The 16,202-nt window shown below is 45.2% G+C and overlaps 1 protein-coding gene across 6 annotated transcripts in view; it reads right to left on the minus strand.

The window, feature by feature from the left end:
- Nucleotides 1-16,202, minus strand: part of ap2b1 (adaptor related protein complex 2 subunit beta 1) — an 84,961-nt gene that overhangs the window by 61,592 nt on the left and 7,167 nt on the right. For all 6 annotated transcript variants that reach the window (XM_055942307.1, XM_055942311.1, XM_055942310.1 and 3 more), the window contains exons 8-14: nucleotides 14,133-14,253; nucleotides 11,660-11,755; nucleotides 11,337-11,452; nucleotides 10,978-11,143; nucleotides 8,688-8,786; nucleotides 7,920-8,179; nucleotides 7,524-7,719 (exon numbers count right to left, since the gene is read on the minus strand). In XM_055942307.1, the coding sequence (XP_055798282.1) occupies nucleotides 7,524-7,719; nucleotides 7,920-8,179; nucleotides 8,688-8,786; nucleotides 10,978-11,143; nucleotides 11,337-11,452; nucleotides 11,660-11,755; nucleotides 14,133-14,253 (1,054 nt within the window). The remainder of the gene's footprint in view (nucleotides 1-7,523; nucleotides 7,720-7,919; nucleotides 8,180-8,687; nucleotides 8,787-10,977; nucleotides 11,144-11,336; nucleotides 11,453-11,659; nucleotides 11,756-14,132; nucleotides 14,254-16,202) is intronic.

Here is a 16,202-nt window from a genome sequence, read left to right on the forward strand (position 1 = left end):
AAATAAAATCTAATGCAAGCCCCAGTCAGCATGTATAGCCAGATGAGAGTTGTCTCCGGTGTTACTTTTATTAATTACGGTAAAACACCATTTTCAACAGTGCATTTGTTTAAAAATAACCTAGCAAAATATATTGGTTGTCACTCAAGTAATAAAGAGCAAGCCATTTTACAAACATTTGAATGCTGAAGGTGACACGCAGATGTGTCAGATCAGGAATATGCCTACCTCTCGTTGGTCAGCATGCAAAGCTTGACTAGGCTACTGATATGGGGTTGTTTGGCATGCAAAATGACTTGTAGATGAATGACTGGCAACACAAATACATGCTTAGTTCGACACTGAAGGAGAGGACACAGTTGTCACAAAAGATAAGGTATTTTCAGAAGGTAGAGCAAGAGTCATTTGAGCAAGAAAAATGTGTGAAACGGCATTCGTAACGTTTGAATTGATATCGTGGCCGAAGCATGCTACATTTGGATCAGTTTGGGGTCCCGCGGACCGATGCACTCATATCTTAAACATTTGAACGGGAACCGATCATATCGGTGAATTGTTACATCCCTAATCGCCCCACATTAAGCTTTAAGGCCTGCTTTTTTCTATTTTACAAATATATATAGCAAATAAAACTATTATTGCTCTGTGTTCAATCTGGAGCCACAATATCCTTCATAGAAGTACACTGCTCAAAAAAATAAAGGGAACACTTAAACAACACAATGTAACTCCAAGTCAATCACACTTCTGTGAAATCAAACTGTCCACTGAGGAAGCAACACTGATTGACAATACATTTCACATGCTGTTGTGCAAATGGAATAGACAAAAGGTGGAAATTATAGGCAATTAGCAAGACACCCCCCAAAAAGGAGTGATTCTGCAGGTGGTGACCACAGACCACTTCTCAGTTCCTATGCTTCCTGGCTGATGTTTTGGTCACTTTTGAATGCTGGCGGTGCTCTCACTCTAGTGGTAGCATGAGACGGAGTCTACAACCCACACAAGTGGCTCAGGTAGTGCAGTTCATCCAGGATGGCACATCAATGCGAGCTGTGGCAAAAAGGTTTGCTGTGTCTGTCAGCGTAGTGTCCAGAGCATGGAGGCGCTACCAGGAGACAGGCCAGTACATCAGGAGACGTGGAGGAGGCCGCAGGAGGGCAACAACCCAGCAGCAGGACCGCTACCTCCGCCTTTGTGCAAGGAGGTGCACTGCCAGAGCCCTGCAAAATGACCTCCAGCAGGCCACAAATGTGGGCTGTTTCAGTTCACGGCTCTTTACCTTTCATTAAAACCCATATTGATTCCATTAATTGGCCAAATTGGCTTACAGGTCTGCAGAATGGCTGATCAAAGCAAAAAAATTGCTTTCACTCCCCACTGTAATTACTCAGCAGAGTGGTTTAAACATTGTGAGGCAGCACAGCGGTAATATATCCCAGAATGGACTCTCCAACTTGGATTGGAGTCACTGCAGTTTTAATGACTGTCCAATTAAGATTTAATTGGAAGCCCTTTATAATCTGAGAGCGCCACCCAAGACGGATAAGGAACACAGCGAGACAGCCGGAATAATCACTTATCACGATGAGGCCCCGCTCTACGCGGCAGGCAAGACGCGACCTCTAATTCGCTATGCTGAACTCCCTGCCCAACTACAGTTGCCCTGGCATGGATAATGCCAATTGACAAATGTGCCGATCATTGGAAAAAGTTTTGGAGTGAGGTGGTATATCTAGGGCAATATGATTCCTCATGGTTGAGCTTACACATTGTTTTATCTCAATCGAAGGTGTAGTCTCTTGAAAATGTCAGCTAACAAATTAACATCTCGGGCAGGGACTTCCCACCTCAGTGCCAATTCACCCACCCCCTTCTGAACCCACTCTCTCCTGTGGGTGATCGGTTTTCCATTAAAATTATAAACATAAAATTCCATGTGAATTCACAATGCAAAAAAATGGTCCTATTGCGTATGGTGGTCCTATTGCGTATGGTGGTCCTATTGGATATGGTGGTCCTATTGGGTATGGTGGTCCTATTACGTATGGTGATCCTATTGCTTATGGTGGTCCTATTACTTATGGTGGTCCTATTACGTATGGTGGTCCTATTGGGTATGGTGGTCCTATTGCGTATGGTGGTCCTATTGCGTATGGTGGTCCTATTGCGTATGGTGGCCCTATTGGGTATGGTGGTCCTATTGCATATGGTGATCCTATTGCGTATGGTGATCCTATTGGGTATGGTGGTCCTATTGCGTATGGTGATCCTGTTGGGTATGGTGATCCTGTTGGGTATGGTGATCCTGTTGGGTATGGTGATCCTATTGCGTATGGTGATCCTGTTGGGTATGGTGATCCTATTGCATATGGTGGTCCTATTGCTTATGGTGATCCTATTGCTTATGGTGGTCCTATTACTTATGGTGGTCCTATTGCGTATGGTGGTCCTATTGCTTATGGTGGTCCTATTACTTATGGTGGTCCTATTGCTTATGGTGATCCTATTGCGTATGGTGATCCTGTTGGGTATGGTGGTCCTATTGCTTATGGTGGTCCTATTACTTATGGTGGTCCTATTGCATATGGTGGTCATATTGCTTATGGTGGTCCTATTACTTATGGTGATCCTATTGCTTATGGTGATCCTATTGGGTATGGTGATCCTATTGCGTATGGTGATCCTATTGGGTATGGTGATCCTGTTGGGTATGGTGATCCTATTGGGTATGGTGATCCTGTTGGGTATGGTGATCCTATTGCGTATGGTGATCCTGTTGGGGATGGTGGTCCTATTGCTTATGGTGGTCCTATTACTTATGGTGGTCCTATTGCTTATGGTGGTCCTATTACTTATGGTGATCCTATTGCTTATGGTGATCCTATTGGGTATGGTGATCCTATTGGGTATGGTGATCCTATTGCGTATGGTGGTCCTATTGCGTATGGTGGTCCTATTGGGTATGGTGATCCTATTGCATATGGTGGTCCTATTGCGTATGGTGGTCCTATTGCATATGGTGGTCCTATTGCATATGGTGGTCCTATTGGGTATGGTGGTCCTATTGCTTATGGTGGTCCTATTGCTTATGGTGGTCCTATTGCGTATGGTGGTCCTATTGCTTATGGTGGTCCTATTGGGTATGGTGGTCCTATTGGGTATGGTGGTCCTATTGCGTATGGTGGTCCTATTGCTTATGGTGGTCCTATTGCTTATGGTGGTCCTATTGCTTATGGTGGTCCTATTGCTTATGGTGGTCCTATTGCGTATGGTGATCCTATTGCTTATGGTGATACTATTGGGTATGGTGGTCCTATTGCGTATAACCGCTTGGGGGTTAATGAAGTTCTATGTACAGCAGTCATAGGCTGAATCTCAAGACTTGGCCCCTAAGCCCTTTACCGTGTGGCCACTTGCTGTTGTGTTCAATAGTGATCACTTGAGTCCGCAAGTGTTTTGGTCAAAATTAGTATTGAGACAATGCACCCTCGATGTCCCAACTGCCACTTATCAATATTAGAACATTCAAAATCCATCTATCTTGTGCATGACTCAATCGCTATGAAACACAGGCACTGGGCAGAGACACATACTCTGAGAAAGCAAAAACATCTCTCTAGTCCTGCACAAAATATGTGCAAGTATAATGGCCGCCGGTGATTTCATCAGCTGATTTAGCTTGTTGTAGCCTGCCTGCTTCTAACTATCTTCACTGAAACACAGAGATGGAATTTTAGCTAGCTAGCTAAAATGCAGACCAGACCGCTTGTGTGTGTGTGTGTGTGCGCACCATCGCGTGCATGTTGATATTGTCCACCCACACCAGACGCGATCAGGACATGCAGGTTGAAATATCAAAAGAAACTCTGAACCAACTATGTTAATTTGGGGACAGGTCGAAAACCATTAAACATTTACGTCAATTTAGCTATCTAGCTTGCTATTGCTAGCTAATTTGTCCTGGGATATAATCATTGGGTTGTTATTTGACATTAAACGCACAAGGTCCTCTACTCTAACAATTAATACACAGATAAAAGGGTAATCGAGTTCGTTTCCAGTAATCTCTCCTTCTTCTGGCTTCTTCTTCTTCTTTGGACTTTATATGGCAGTTAGCAACCAACTTTAAGGTGCATTACCACCACCAACTGGATTAGAGTGTGGACCTCAGTTCATCTTTCAATCACCAACCATCACCAGTATATGCTCCCAAAAACCAATGAGGAGATGGGAAAGACAGGATTTGCATCGTGTCAAGCGTCACAAATAGAACCAAGTTCTATTTCAGCGCCTGGCTACGCAGGTGCTCGTTGATGCGTGCGAGCAGTGTGGGTGCAATGAATGAAAAACATGTATGTGTACATTTATTTTGTAATGCTCACGCACATGATGCGAGCGGTGTGGTCAGCATGACATGTAAGGATGTTCGTCACTGCACTGATAAACAGAGTGTAGCTTGTCAATTATTTACAATAGTTTGACAGCTTGCTTATGAAGTTGTAGACATGTTCCCAGCAGTCAGTCCGTACTTCAGCATATTTCCAAAGCACCAATCGCTACATTGTAATGTTGGGTCAGCTAGAAGCACAGCGCACAGCTTAGCAGACTCAATTATACTGTACTGACTCGGGGAAGAGCAGGCTGTTCGCTGCTGTCGCTTGCCTTTCTCTGTCATTTTTCCAACTTACCACGTTGATGTGCAGAGCGCTTAATATTCGTGGCAAATAATTTGAAAGATGCATGTCTCCTACTAACGTTACAGCACTGTTGCATTAGGTATTTGTTTAATTTAGATTTTTCCATTTATGATAATGATCGGGATCTGTTAGTGGTAGTGCACTGTGATTTTAATTTTGTGAGAAAAAAATGGTGGGAAAAGTTGTTTGGTTAGGGATTTTTTCTTAACGTTAAACATCCTAATTTAGTTTAATCGTTCACACCCCTAATTGCAATGGTAATGAGCTACCCTTAAACTGCTGCAGAGACGAATGCCAATACCTAATGTATTGTCATTTACTTTCTAATAAAGGGTTACATGAATACATGGTGTTACTTTCTGAACAATATTTTGGTGGCTACAACACTACAAGTTACAACACTATTTTGTATGTACAGTCATGGCCAAAAGTTTTGAGAATGACACAAATATACATTTTCACAAAGTCTGCTGCCTCAGTTTGTATGATGGCAATTTGCATATACTCCAGAATGTTATGAAGAGTGATCAGATGAATTGCAATTAATTGCAAAATTCCTCTTTGCCATGCAAATGAACTGAATCCCAGAAAAACATTTCCACTGCATTTCAGCCCTACCCACAAACCATCAGCTGACATCATGTCAGTGATTCTCTCATTAACACAGGTGTGAGTGTTGACGAGGACAAGGCTGGAAATCACTCTGTCATGCTGATTGAGTTCGAATAACAGACTGGAAGCTTCAAAAGGAGGGTGGTGCTTGGAATCATTGTTCTTCCTCTGTCAACCTTGGTTACCTGCACGGAAACACGTGCCGTCATCATTGCTTTACACAAAAAGGGCTTCACAGGCAAGGATATTGCTGCCAGTAAGATCGCACCTAAATCAACCATTTATCGGATCATTAAGAACTTCAAGGAGAGCGGTTCAATTGTTGTGAAAAAGGCTTCAGGGCGCCCAAGAAAGTCCAGCAAGCGCCAGGACCGTCTCCTAAAGTTGATTCAGCTGCGGGATCGGGGCACCACCAGTACAGAGCTTGCTCAGGAATGGCAGCAGGCAGGTGTGAGTGCATCTGCACACACAGTGAGGCGAAGACTTTTGGAGGATGGCCTGGTGTCAAGAAGGGCAGCAAAGAAGCCACTTCTCTCCAGGCAAAACATCAGGGACAGACTGATATTCTGCAAAAGGTACAGGGATTGGACTGCTGAGGACTGGGGTAAAGTCATTTTCTCTGATGAATCCCCTTTCCGATTGTTTGTAGCATGCGGAAAAAAGCTTTACGGAGAAGACAAGGTAAGCGCTACCATCAGTCCTGTGTCATGCCAATAGTAAAGCATCCTGAGACCATTCATGTGTGGGGTTGCTTCTCAGCCAAGAGAGTGGGCTCACTCACAATTTTGCCTAAGAACACAGCCATGAATAAAGAACGGTACCAACACATCCTCCAAGAGCAACTTCTCCCAACCATCCAGGAACAGTTTGGTGACGAGCAATGACTTTTCCAGCATGATAACTAAGTGGCTCGGGGAACAAAACATTGATATTTTGGGTCCACGGCCAGGAAACTCCCCAGACCTTAATCCCATTGAGAACTTGTGGTCAATCCTGAAGAGGCGGGTGGACAAACAAAAACCCACAAATTCTGACAAATACCAAGCATTGTTTATGCAAGAATGGGCTGCCATCAGTCAGGATGTGGCCCAGAAGTTAATTGACAGCATGCCAGGGCAGATTGCAGAGGTCTTGAAAAAGAAGGGTCAACACTGCAAATATTGACTCTTTGCATCAACTTCATGTAATTGTCAATTAAAGCCTTTGACACTTATGAAATGCTTGTAATTATACTTCAGTATTCCATAGTAACATCTGACAAAAAATATCTAAAGACACTGAAGCAGCAAACTTTGTGGAAATTAATATTTGTGTCATTACCAAAACTTTTGGCCACGACTGTAGACGGTCTGACACCATTTCTTTCCCTATCCGTAGAGTAGAACAACCGCTGCAGCTGTCCCTTCAGGCTAGGGAACACAATCACCAGCTAATATCATTAAAAAGCTATAATGACTTTGTCAAGAGGAGGAAGTTTTCGTAAAACATAAGAGACATTAATAGAGCTTCCCAAAAAGCCACTGCTCGTTCCAGAGCAGTCCCAAAACAAGACCCGCATGCCAAACCACACTCAAATCATTATCACATTGTTACACCATGGATGGAAATTAACTTTTTATAGCTGGCTAACTAGGATGTTTAGTAAAACTGAAATGTTAAATAATAGGCACCATCTTGCCACCCAAAACAAGTAATCTGTATAAAGCCCAAAACAATCTTGACAGCGCAATAATATTAGCAACATACAACCTGACAAGATGCTACCACCCTGTACCATTAGGACCAAACTCTGGTTTGCTGTGTGCGTGCCAGTACCACCATGGCGTGCCAAGCCTCCGCCTCGTGTCTCTGCTGTATTGAGATATCAGTGTGAAGCTGCATCGTGACATCCCTGCCCTGCCTGCCTCTCTGTACCAGTGCCTGGCAGATCAATCAGGGACAGGGAGACAGGCTTCTCACTGATATAGTGGATCTCTGTGGCCACAGCTCAGCATACACCACCCTCGCTGTGTCAGCTCAACTCAGACCGGGGAACGCACACTGACAGACACGCTAAAAGGAGACATACTCTCCACATTGTTCATGGCACAATAAAACATCAATCAGGAAGAGTGCTGTCCTATTGATCCCTCATGGACTACATGTACAATCCAACCATCCCAGCAGAGATAAATAAACCTTTACGTGAGTGTGTGTGTATCTCTCACTCACCAGGCTGTCGAGGCCTCCGCCCAGCAAGTCGACAGCGCCCATCTGCATGGAGGAGACCTGGGGCACATTGACGGGGGGACCCAGGTCCAGGTTGAGCAGGTCTCCCAGCAGGTCTCCCTGGGAAGGGATGACTGACTGGGCCTGTTCAATAGGGACCGCTGGCCCTGCGCTCACAGGGCTCTCGCCTGTGTCAATGCTGAGAGGTGGGCACAGATATACAGTATTTAATGAATATTCTATTTCATTTATATGAGGGAGCAGATCTTGGTTTTTGTGTGTAAGCAATGATTGCCTATGTGTTGTGCTAGACGGAGAGGGACGTGTTGTTTGGGGGTTAGGTGAGTGTGTCTTCTAGGACTTTGGTAACTGAGTAACTTCCTGGTAACTGTGTCTCACCTGCCGTGCTGGATGGGCAGGTGCTTGCGATGGATGCCGTGGCTGCCCTCCACGAAGGCGTTGGGGGGCTTGTGGTAGACGGAGGCCAGGGAGCCAATGTGGCAAATGAGCTCGTCCAGCAGGGTGGGCTCAATCAGGTCTGTCTCCTCCGAGATCAGGGGCTTTTCGGACAAGACCACCTCCTTGGCCGTTACCGGATCGGTGGACAGCAGGCGCCAGTAGATGTAACCCCTGTCACGCAGATCAGGGTTGTCGGAGTCCTAGGAGGACACAAGGGAGAGGAATCACAGTTGAGAATAGTGTCACGGCTCCTCCTCTGCAGTGCAGGGGGCGGTTCCTCCTGCAGGCAGAGGAGGGTCGTTAATTGATTGGAGCCACCTGGGCTCAGGGTATAAAACTGCTTACTAATCACCTCTCCCTGTCTTGCTCTCTCTCTCTCTCTGCTCCTCCAGGTATGCTCATGATTTGTTTGTTCCTTTTTAGTTTTGCATAGTTTTCACTCAGTCATGTTCACACACACATATTCATGCACCCATGCACTTTACATACACCTTACATTATGATACATCCACACCTCATTCCTGTTTCTTAGTTTAAGTTAATAGTTTGTTTAATAATAAAGAACACTTTTAAATTGGCCTATACCTGTTGTTCGTGTCCCCTCATTTTTGTCACAGGCTATGAGCCGGCTTGTTGGTGAGTTTAAGTTTGGGACAGTTTGAAAAAAAAAGAGGGAGACGTGTTGGTGTGTGTATGTGTGTGTATCACCTGTGTGGCCAGACTGAGGACCTGCTGCACCAGCTCCTGAGTCTCAGAGGGCTTCTTGAGGAAAAGTTTGACGATGGCTGTGAGAAGAGTGAGCTGGACCTGAAACAACACACCCCCAAGGCTGTGAATGGTCTGACCCAACCTCATACCTGCTCAAATAGTGAAAGTGGCTGCCAAACCCAGATAATAAAGGTTATTACTGTTAGGGCTGGACCAAATCAACTCCCAGCCCCTATCCCTAAGGCACATGTGTAGATATGAAAGGCTGACTTTAATGAAAGCAATATAGCGGAAATTACAGACAAGGGCAAAGTGGAGCTATAACCATATTCAATCCAGTCTTTGCCCTAGTTTAATTTCTGTCAGGGTGTAAAAGTCCCAAACACATCATCCAGGCAATCTGGCATTAAGATTGTCAAATGAAACCAACAGATTTATATTAAGTGTCCTGGGGGTAGAGGTAGATTAGAAACTGGGCAGAGGACTAGGGTTGCTGCCCTCAACTAACCTGGGCGCTCCGCTCTGGGACAACTGACCTGGGCGCTCCGCTCTGGGACAACTGACCTGGGCGCTCCGCTCTGAGACAACTGACCTGGGCGCTCCGCTCTGGGACAACTGACCTCTGTGCTCCGCTCTGGGACAACTGACCTCTGTGCTCCGCTCTGGGACAACTGACCTCTGTGCTCCGCTCTGGGACAACTGACCTCTGTGCTCCGCTCTGGGACAACTGACCTCTGTGCTCCGCTCTGGGACAACTGACCTCTGTGCTCCGCTCTGGGACAACTGACCTCTGTGCTCCGCTCTGGGACAACTGACCTCTGTGCTCTGCTCTGGGACAACTGACCTCTGTGCTCTGCTCTGGGACAACTGACCTCTGTGCTCTGCTCTGGGACAACTGACCTCTGTGCTCTGCTCTGGGACAACTGACCTCTGTGCTCTGCTCTGGGACAACTGACCGCTGTGCTCTGCTCTGGGACAACTGACCGCTGTGCTCTGCTCTGGGACAACTGACCGCTGTGCTCTGCTCTGGGACAACTGACCGCTGTGCTCTGCTCTGGGACAACTGACCGCTGTGCTCTGCTCTGGGACAACTGACCGCTGTGCTCTGCTCTGGGACAACTGACCGCTGTGCTCTGCTCTGGGACAACTGACCGCTGTGCTCTGCTCTGGGACAACTGACCTCTGTGCTCTGCTCTGGGACAACTGACCTCTGTGCTCTGCTCTGGGACAACTGACCTCTGTGCTCTGCTCTGGGACAACTGACCTCTGCGCTCTGCTCTGGGACAACTGACCTCTGCGCTCTGCTCTGGGACAACTGACCGCTGCGCTCTGCTCTGGGACAACTGACCGCTGCGCTCTGCTCTGGGACAACTGACCGCTGCGCTCTGCTCTGGGACAACTGACCGCTGCGCTCTGCTCTGGGACAACTGACCGCTGCGCTCTGCTCTGGGACAACTGACCGCTGCGCTCTGCTCTGGGACAACTGACCGCTGCGCTCTGCTCTGGGACAACTGACCTGAGTGCTCTGGGACAACTGACATGGGCGCTCCGCTCTGGGACAACTGACCTCCGTGGTCTGTTCTGGGACAACTGACCCGAGTGGTCTGCTCTGGGACAACTGACCCGAGTGGTCTGCTCTGGGACAACTGACCCGAGTGGTCTGCTCTGGGACAACTGACCCGAGTGGTCTGCTCTGGGACAACTGACCTGAGTGGTCTGCTCTGGGACAACTGACCTGAGTGGTCTGCTCTGGGACAACTGACCTGAGTGGTCTGCTCTGGGACAACTGACCTGAGTGGTCTGCTCTGGGACAACTGACCTGAGTGGTCTGCTCTGGGACAACTGACCTGAGTGGTCTGCTCTGGGAAAACTGACCTGAGTGGTCTGCTCTGGGAAAACTGACCTGAGTGGTCTGCTCTGGGAAAAATGACCTGAGTGGTCTGCTCTGGGACAACTGACCTGCGTGGTCTGCTCTGGGACAACTGACCTGCGTGCTCTGCTCTGGGACAACTGACCCGAGTGCTCTGCTCTGGGAAAACTGACCCGAGTGCTCTGCTCTGGGAAAACTGACCCGAGTGCTCTGCTCTGGGACAACTGACCCGAGTGCTCTGCTCTGGGACAACTGACCTGCGTGGTCTGCTCTGGGACAACTGACATGAGTGCTCTGGGACAACTGACCTGCGTGGTCTGCTCTGGGACAACTGACCTGAGTGCTCTGCTCTGGGACAACTGACCTGTGTGGTCTGCTCTGGGACAACTGACCTGCGTGGTCTGCTCTGGGACAACTGACCTGCGTGCTCTCGTCATGGAAGCCCTCCAGGAAGCTCTCCAGCAGCTCGTCGGCGTTGTCGATCCTCTCAGCGTACTCGCCCACGATCCAGATCATGGCGGCACGCGCATCCGGCTCGTCCAGAGAATCCAGGTTCTCACACAGCGTGGCGATGATGCTTTCATACCTGAGCAGAGAGAGAAAGTATAAAGGGTCAGGGTATACACTAGTGTCTGTCTGGGCCTGGGGATATACAAAGGTCTTGTATAGACACAGACAGGGGCAGTATAGCCCCTACTGAAAAACAAAAGACAAGAATGAGGAAAGAATTCTCAAACTTCATTGATTATTATCAGGGATGGAGGGAAAAGGACACCTACTTGTTGGGGTATTTGCGGAAGATGTCCCTGATGACCACGATGGCCTCCTGCACCACATAGTTGACCTTGGTCTGGATGAGGTCTAGCAGGGTGCTAACACAGCGCTCAGCAGATTGCTAAAAAGGAGACAACAGGAACAGAGTCAACACTGACCCAAAACTGATTTTTTTCACAGTGGCCAAAGTACCTCGTTTAAACTCCTTCAAACAACTTTATAGGATTGGATGGCACTTTTATGGAACAGCTATAAAATCTGAAGTTCAGATAGACATTGATCAGAGATCCTCTGTGTGTTCGTCTATGATGGTGTCTCAGATTCCAACCTCCACTTTGATGGCACAGCGCCCGATGGCCCTCACTGCCTTACGCACAAAGTCAACGTCTACCTCGGTGGCATACTCCTTCAGCTCAGCCAACACCTGGGAAGAGAGCAGGGCATATGAGTGAAAAACATCACACACACACGGTGGGAGGACATGCAAACATCTTGACACCGTAAGAGAATGGGTTGAGGAGATAAGGTTGAGGTTAGTAAATTGTGTACACACACAAGTGTAAGCTACCCAAGGCCAGTCAGAGAAGCTACCAAAGCCTCCCTCAGAGATGGTGTTTATCCAGGGAGTGTGTCTCTGTTGGACTGTAATGGCTAATTTACAGCAAGGTTGTCCGAGCCTGCCTTAGCTGTCAATCACGCTGACAGCTATCTCGGCTCTTCACAGCGAAGGAAGCGAGCACATCCGCGTGTTCATTAAGGCATCGTCTGACAGAAGCCGCTAAGAGCACCAGATAAGACTGATTAGGAGTGAAGCATTGGAATATGAACGTTTCTGTTGAAATTAGTATTCAATATAGAGGTGCGGCTGAACAGATGGATCCAAGTCGGGGTTAGAGTATGCTATGCTATCTGAGGGCCATGTTGTTATGTTAACAAACTTTTATATTTCTGGGGGGCAATACCATTATTATAAGTGGTACAATGGTAAAATGGTACAATGATAGTTTTCTGTGTAGAGTGACTAAGTATATAATGATGTACAGTAAATCATGAGAAATTAACACCCTAATATACACTGAGTGAACAAAATATTAGGAACACCTGCTCTTTCCATGACAGACTGACCAGGTGAAAGCTATGATCCCTTACTGATATCACTTGTTAAATCCACTTCAATCAGTGTAGATGAAGGTAGGAAATAAGGATTTTTAAGCTTTGAGACAATTGAGACATGGATTGTGTATGTGTGCCATTCAGAGGGTGAATGACCAAGAAAATAGTTAAGTGCCTTTGAACGGTAGTAGCATGCACATTTTGACAGATGGAATTGCATGACTTTCACCAAATGTCCATGACCAACAATTGGTGGCATCTCTATTTACGTATAGAAAAGTGTGGTATCGACACTGGGAGGCTGCTCTCTGATCCCATGTACCATCTCCTGTCATTGAGCAATGCACTTAACCCCCCACAAAGTAGAACACCTGCTAGGCAACTGTATGAAACACATGTGGTCAGCCCTCAGTGTGGAGAGCTACTGGGTGTTCAGGCTCTTGATCAAGCCCTTTAATAAGGTCTGGTTGAGCAGTTCATTTCTAAACTGTGATTTGTTAGAGGGGGACAGGAATAAAAAGCTGCACAACCATTAGTTCTCCTGGAGGATTGACCACCCTTCATGTAAAACATTGCAACATTACAACCAAATAAGTTTTATCCCTTCTGAAATAATTTGCTCATTCAATATATCAAAGATCAAATGAATATTGTAGTCTACAAATCTTGTTATTCAGCTGAAGCAAGCACAAAAATGTCCAGGAAATGTACATTTTCTAGTTTAGTCATAATTATCTTAGCTACATTAGAGTTGTTTACTTTGCAGGCTGACTATTATCTATTGTGTTACAATGTCCCATACATTGGTATCTCAAATCAACTGGAAGTATCTATAAAACAAGCCACATAATCCAAAAGAAAGGTTGCATCTAATCTTTATTCCTAAAAATAATGTTCACGATTCCCAAATTATTATTTTGATTGAACCGAATCCCAACTAATACAATGGCGAAGTGAATTGTTTGTTTCGTCAAAAAAAAGTAAATAAACTTTGTATGACCTTATTCGCGAGTGTCGATGGAACGTTTTTTGGGACATGACAAAAACATTAATACATGCTAAAAATAGCTTAACAGTTAACTAGAGGGTACAATATATATTTTTAATTGGCTACCTAGTTAGTTTTATAGGCCTACCTGCTGATGCACTAGTGACATTCCGATCATGGGTGATATGCTGATTCTATTTGATTGATTAAATAAATGTGCCTAAATAAATTACATTAACAGAAAATATTCAGAATTTCCATGACTTTCAAAACATTTCAGATTTTATGACTTTCCAAAACTTTTCCAGGCCTGGAAAACACCATTTAAAAATCCCATGACTTTTTCATGCTTTCATGAAAATACGAACCCTGGTAGGTGCCAGGCGCACTGGTTTGAGTGCGTCAAGAACTGCAACGCTGTTGGGTTTTTCACGCTCAACAGTTTCCCCTGAGTATCAAGAATGGTCCACCACCCAAAGGACATCCAGCCAATTTGACACAACTGTGGGAAGTACTGGCGTCAACATTGGCCAGCATCCCTGTGGAACGCTTGACACCTTGTAGAGTCAATGCCCTGACAAACTGAGGCTGTTCTGAGGGCAAAAGGGGGTGCAACTCAATGTTAGGAAGGTGTTCCTAATGTTTTCTACACTCAGTGTAGACTTCTATTGACTGAGGTATAGGGTTCCATGAATGGTACCTGAGCTATGTTGGCCTGGGAGGCCAGGCGAATCATGATGTCCAGTTTCTCCAGTTTGACGTAGATGGGGTCGTTGTACTTGACAAAGAACACCTTGATCTCCTGCTTAAGGATCTCAGGCCTAAAGAGTAGAGATGACATGTATTATAGGAACAGAACATCTATCTATCCATCTGGTCCTGATCTGAACCTACAGAGCTGAGAGAGGGGAAGGGTACATAGGAAGAGAAATTCTGTCATCTAGTGGCTAGGAAGTGAGGATGGCACCAAACTAAAACATGGTGCCAAAACATCTTAACAAAACAGTCTTATCTAACATCAAACATTCCACATCACTGAGGGATTCATTTAGAAAGGGCTAAAAACAAGGGATAATTAACTAGATTCAGCCGCGGGATGATATTTTCTTGAGTGGATGGCCAGGGGGCCAGAACATAATTACAAATCATTTCTAGACTGCAAATTGACTGCAAGAAGCCCAAACAGATATAATATTTGACTAAAACATAATAATTTCAAACCTTGCTTACATTGGTATATGATCACATATAGTATATATATATCTTTGTTATGGGTGGGAATACTTTGGAACAAATTTCCAAAACTAAAATCACAGATCTGATTTGCTGGTGTTTTTAGTCTTTTATGTCCAACAATAAAAAATAAAAACATACACTGAACAAAAATAGAAAAACGCAATATGCAACAATTTCTAAGATTTTACTGAGTGACAGTTCATCTAAGGAAATCAGTCAATTGAACTAAATTCATTAGGCCCTAATCTATGGACTTCACATGACTGGGAATACAGATATGCATCTGTTGTTCACAGACACCTTAAAAAAAAGTTGGGGGCGTGGATCAGAAAACCTGTCATGCAGCGTGACATCTCTGAATACATAAGAGTTGATCAGGCTGTTGATTGTGGCCTGTGTAATGTTGTCCCACTCCTCTTCAATGGCTGTGTGAAGATGCTGGATATTGGTGGGAACCGATCCAGAGCATCCCAAACATGCTCAATGGGTGACATGTCTGGTGAGTATTCAGGCCATGGAAGAACTGGGACATTTTCAGCTTCCAGGAATTGTGTACAGATCCTTCCGACATGGGGCTGTCATGCTATCATGCTGAAACATGAGGTGATGGCAACGGATGAATGGCACGACAATGGGCCTCAAGATCTCGTCACAGTATCTCGGTGCATTCAAATTGCCATCGATTAAAGGCAATTGTGTTCCTTGTCCGTAGCTTATGCCTGCCCATACCATAACCCCACCGCCACCATGGGGCACTCTGTTCACAATGTTGACATCAGCAAACAAAATCTGGTTGACTCTGTTCCAGCCCTGATCCCTTGGAGGCTAGTCTAGGCTACAGAATGATTTTCAAATTGGTAGGGCTATGTTTCTCTCTTGTCCATAAAAATACTCAGATATCAGTTATATTAGCCTAAATATTAAAAATGTATATTATAACCATATCAAGTGTAGACTATCAAGTGTAGACTTGTTATTTAATCTTGATCATCTGGGTATGCACATTTCCAACCTTCTTCCATTAGGCTACTTTTTGACAAAAAAGAAGTGACGGGATTTCACTTAGTATCTATAGTATAGCCTGCCTTACGCTGAATCAGAAAAAAACAATGGCTGACTAGATGGGAAAGAAATCATGTATATGCCTGTTTGGCAGTTCTTCAGTTTCAGGACGAATGATAAGGGACGAATGATAAGGGATTATCAGGGCAAAGGATGGATAAATGACAAACCTCTGTCAACATTTACAAGTCCATCATCCTCCTGAGTTTGCTACTCTGGGGCAGAAAAGGTGAACATGCTGATGTTCCTTGCCAGAAACCTTTAGGTAGGCCTAAGACATGGTAAAAAAAACAATTAGACCTAATGGTTCCTCATTGCATTTTACGTAATTTTAAAATGTAGCCTATATTCAAATCCAGATTAATCTTATTCAAAAGGATAGGCAAAAATATTCTGTCAAACCTTGAAAGACTTATTTGCACTGTTAGTTTTTTTTGCACTCATTTAGGTTATTTTCATACTTATTTTGTAA

Source organism: Salvelinus fontinalis, chromosome 13, assembly GCF_029448725.1.
Source record: "Salvelinus fontinalis isolate EN_2023a chromosome 13, ASM2944872v1, whole genome shotgun sequence".
Classification (NCBI taxonomy): Eukaryota; Metazoa; Chordata; class Actinopteri; order Salmoniformes; family Salmonidae; genus Salvelinus; species Salvelinus fontinalis.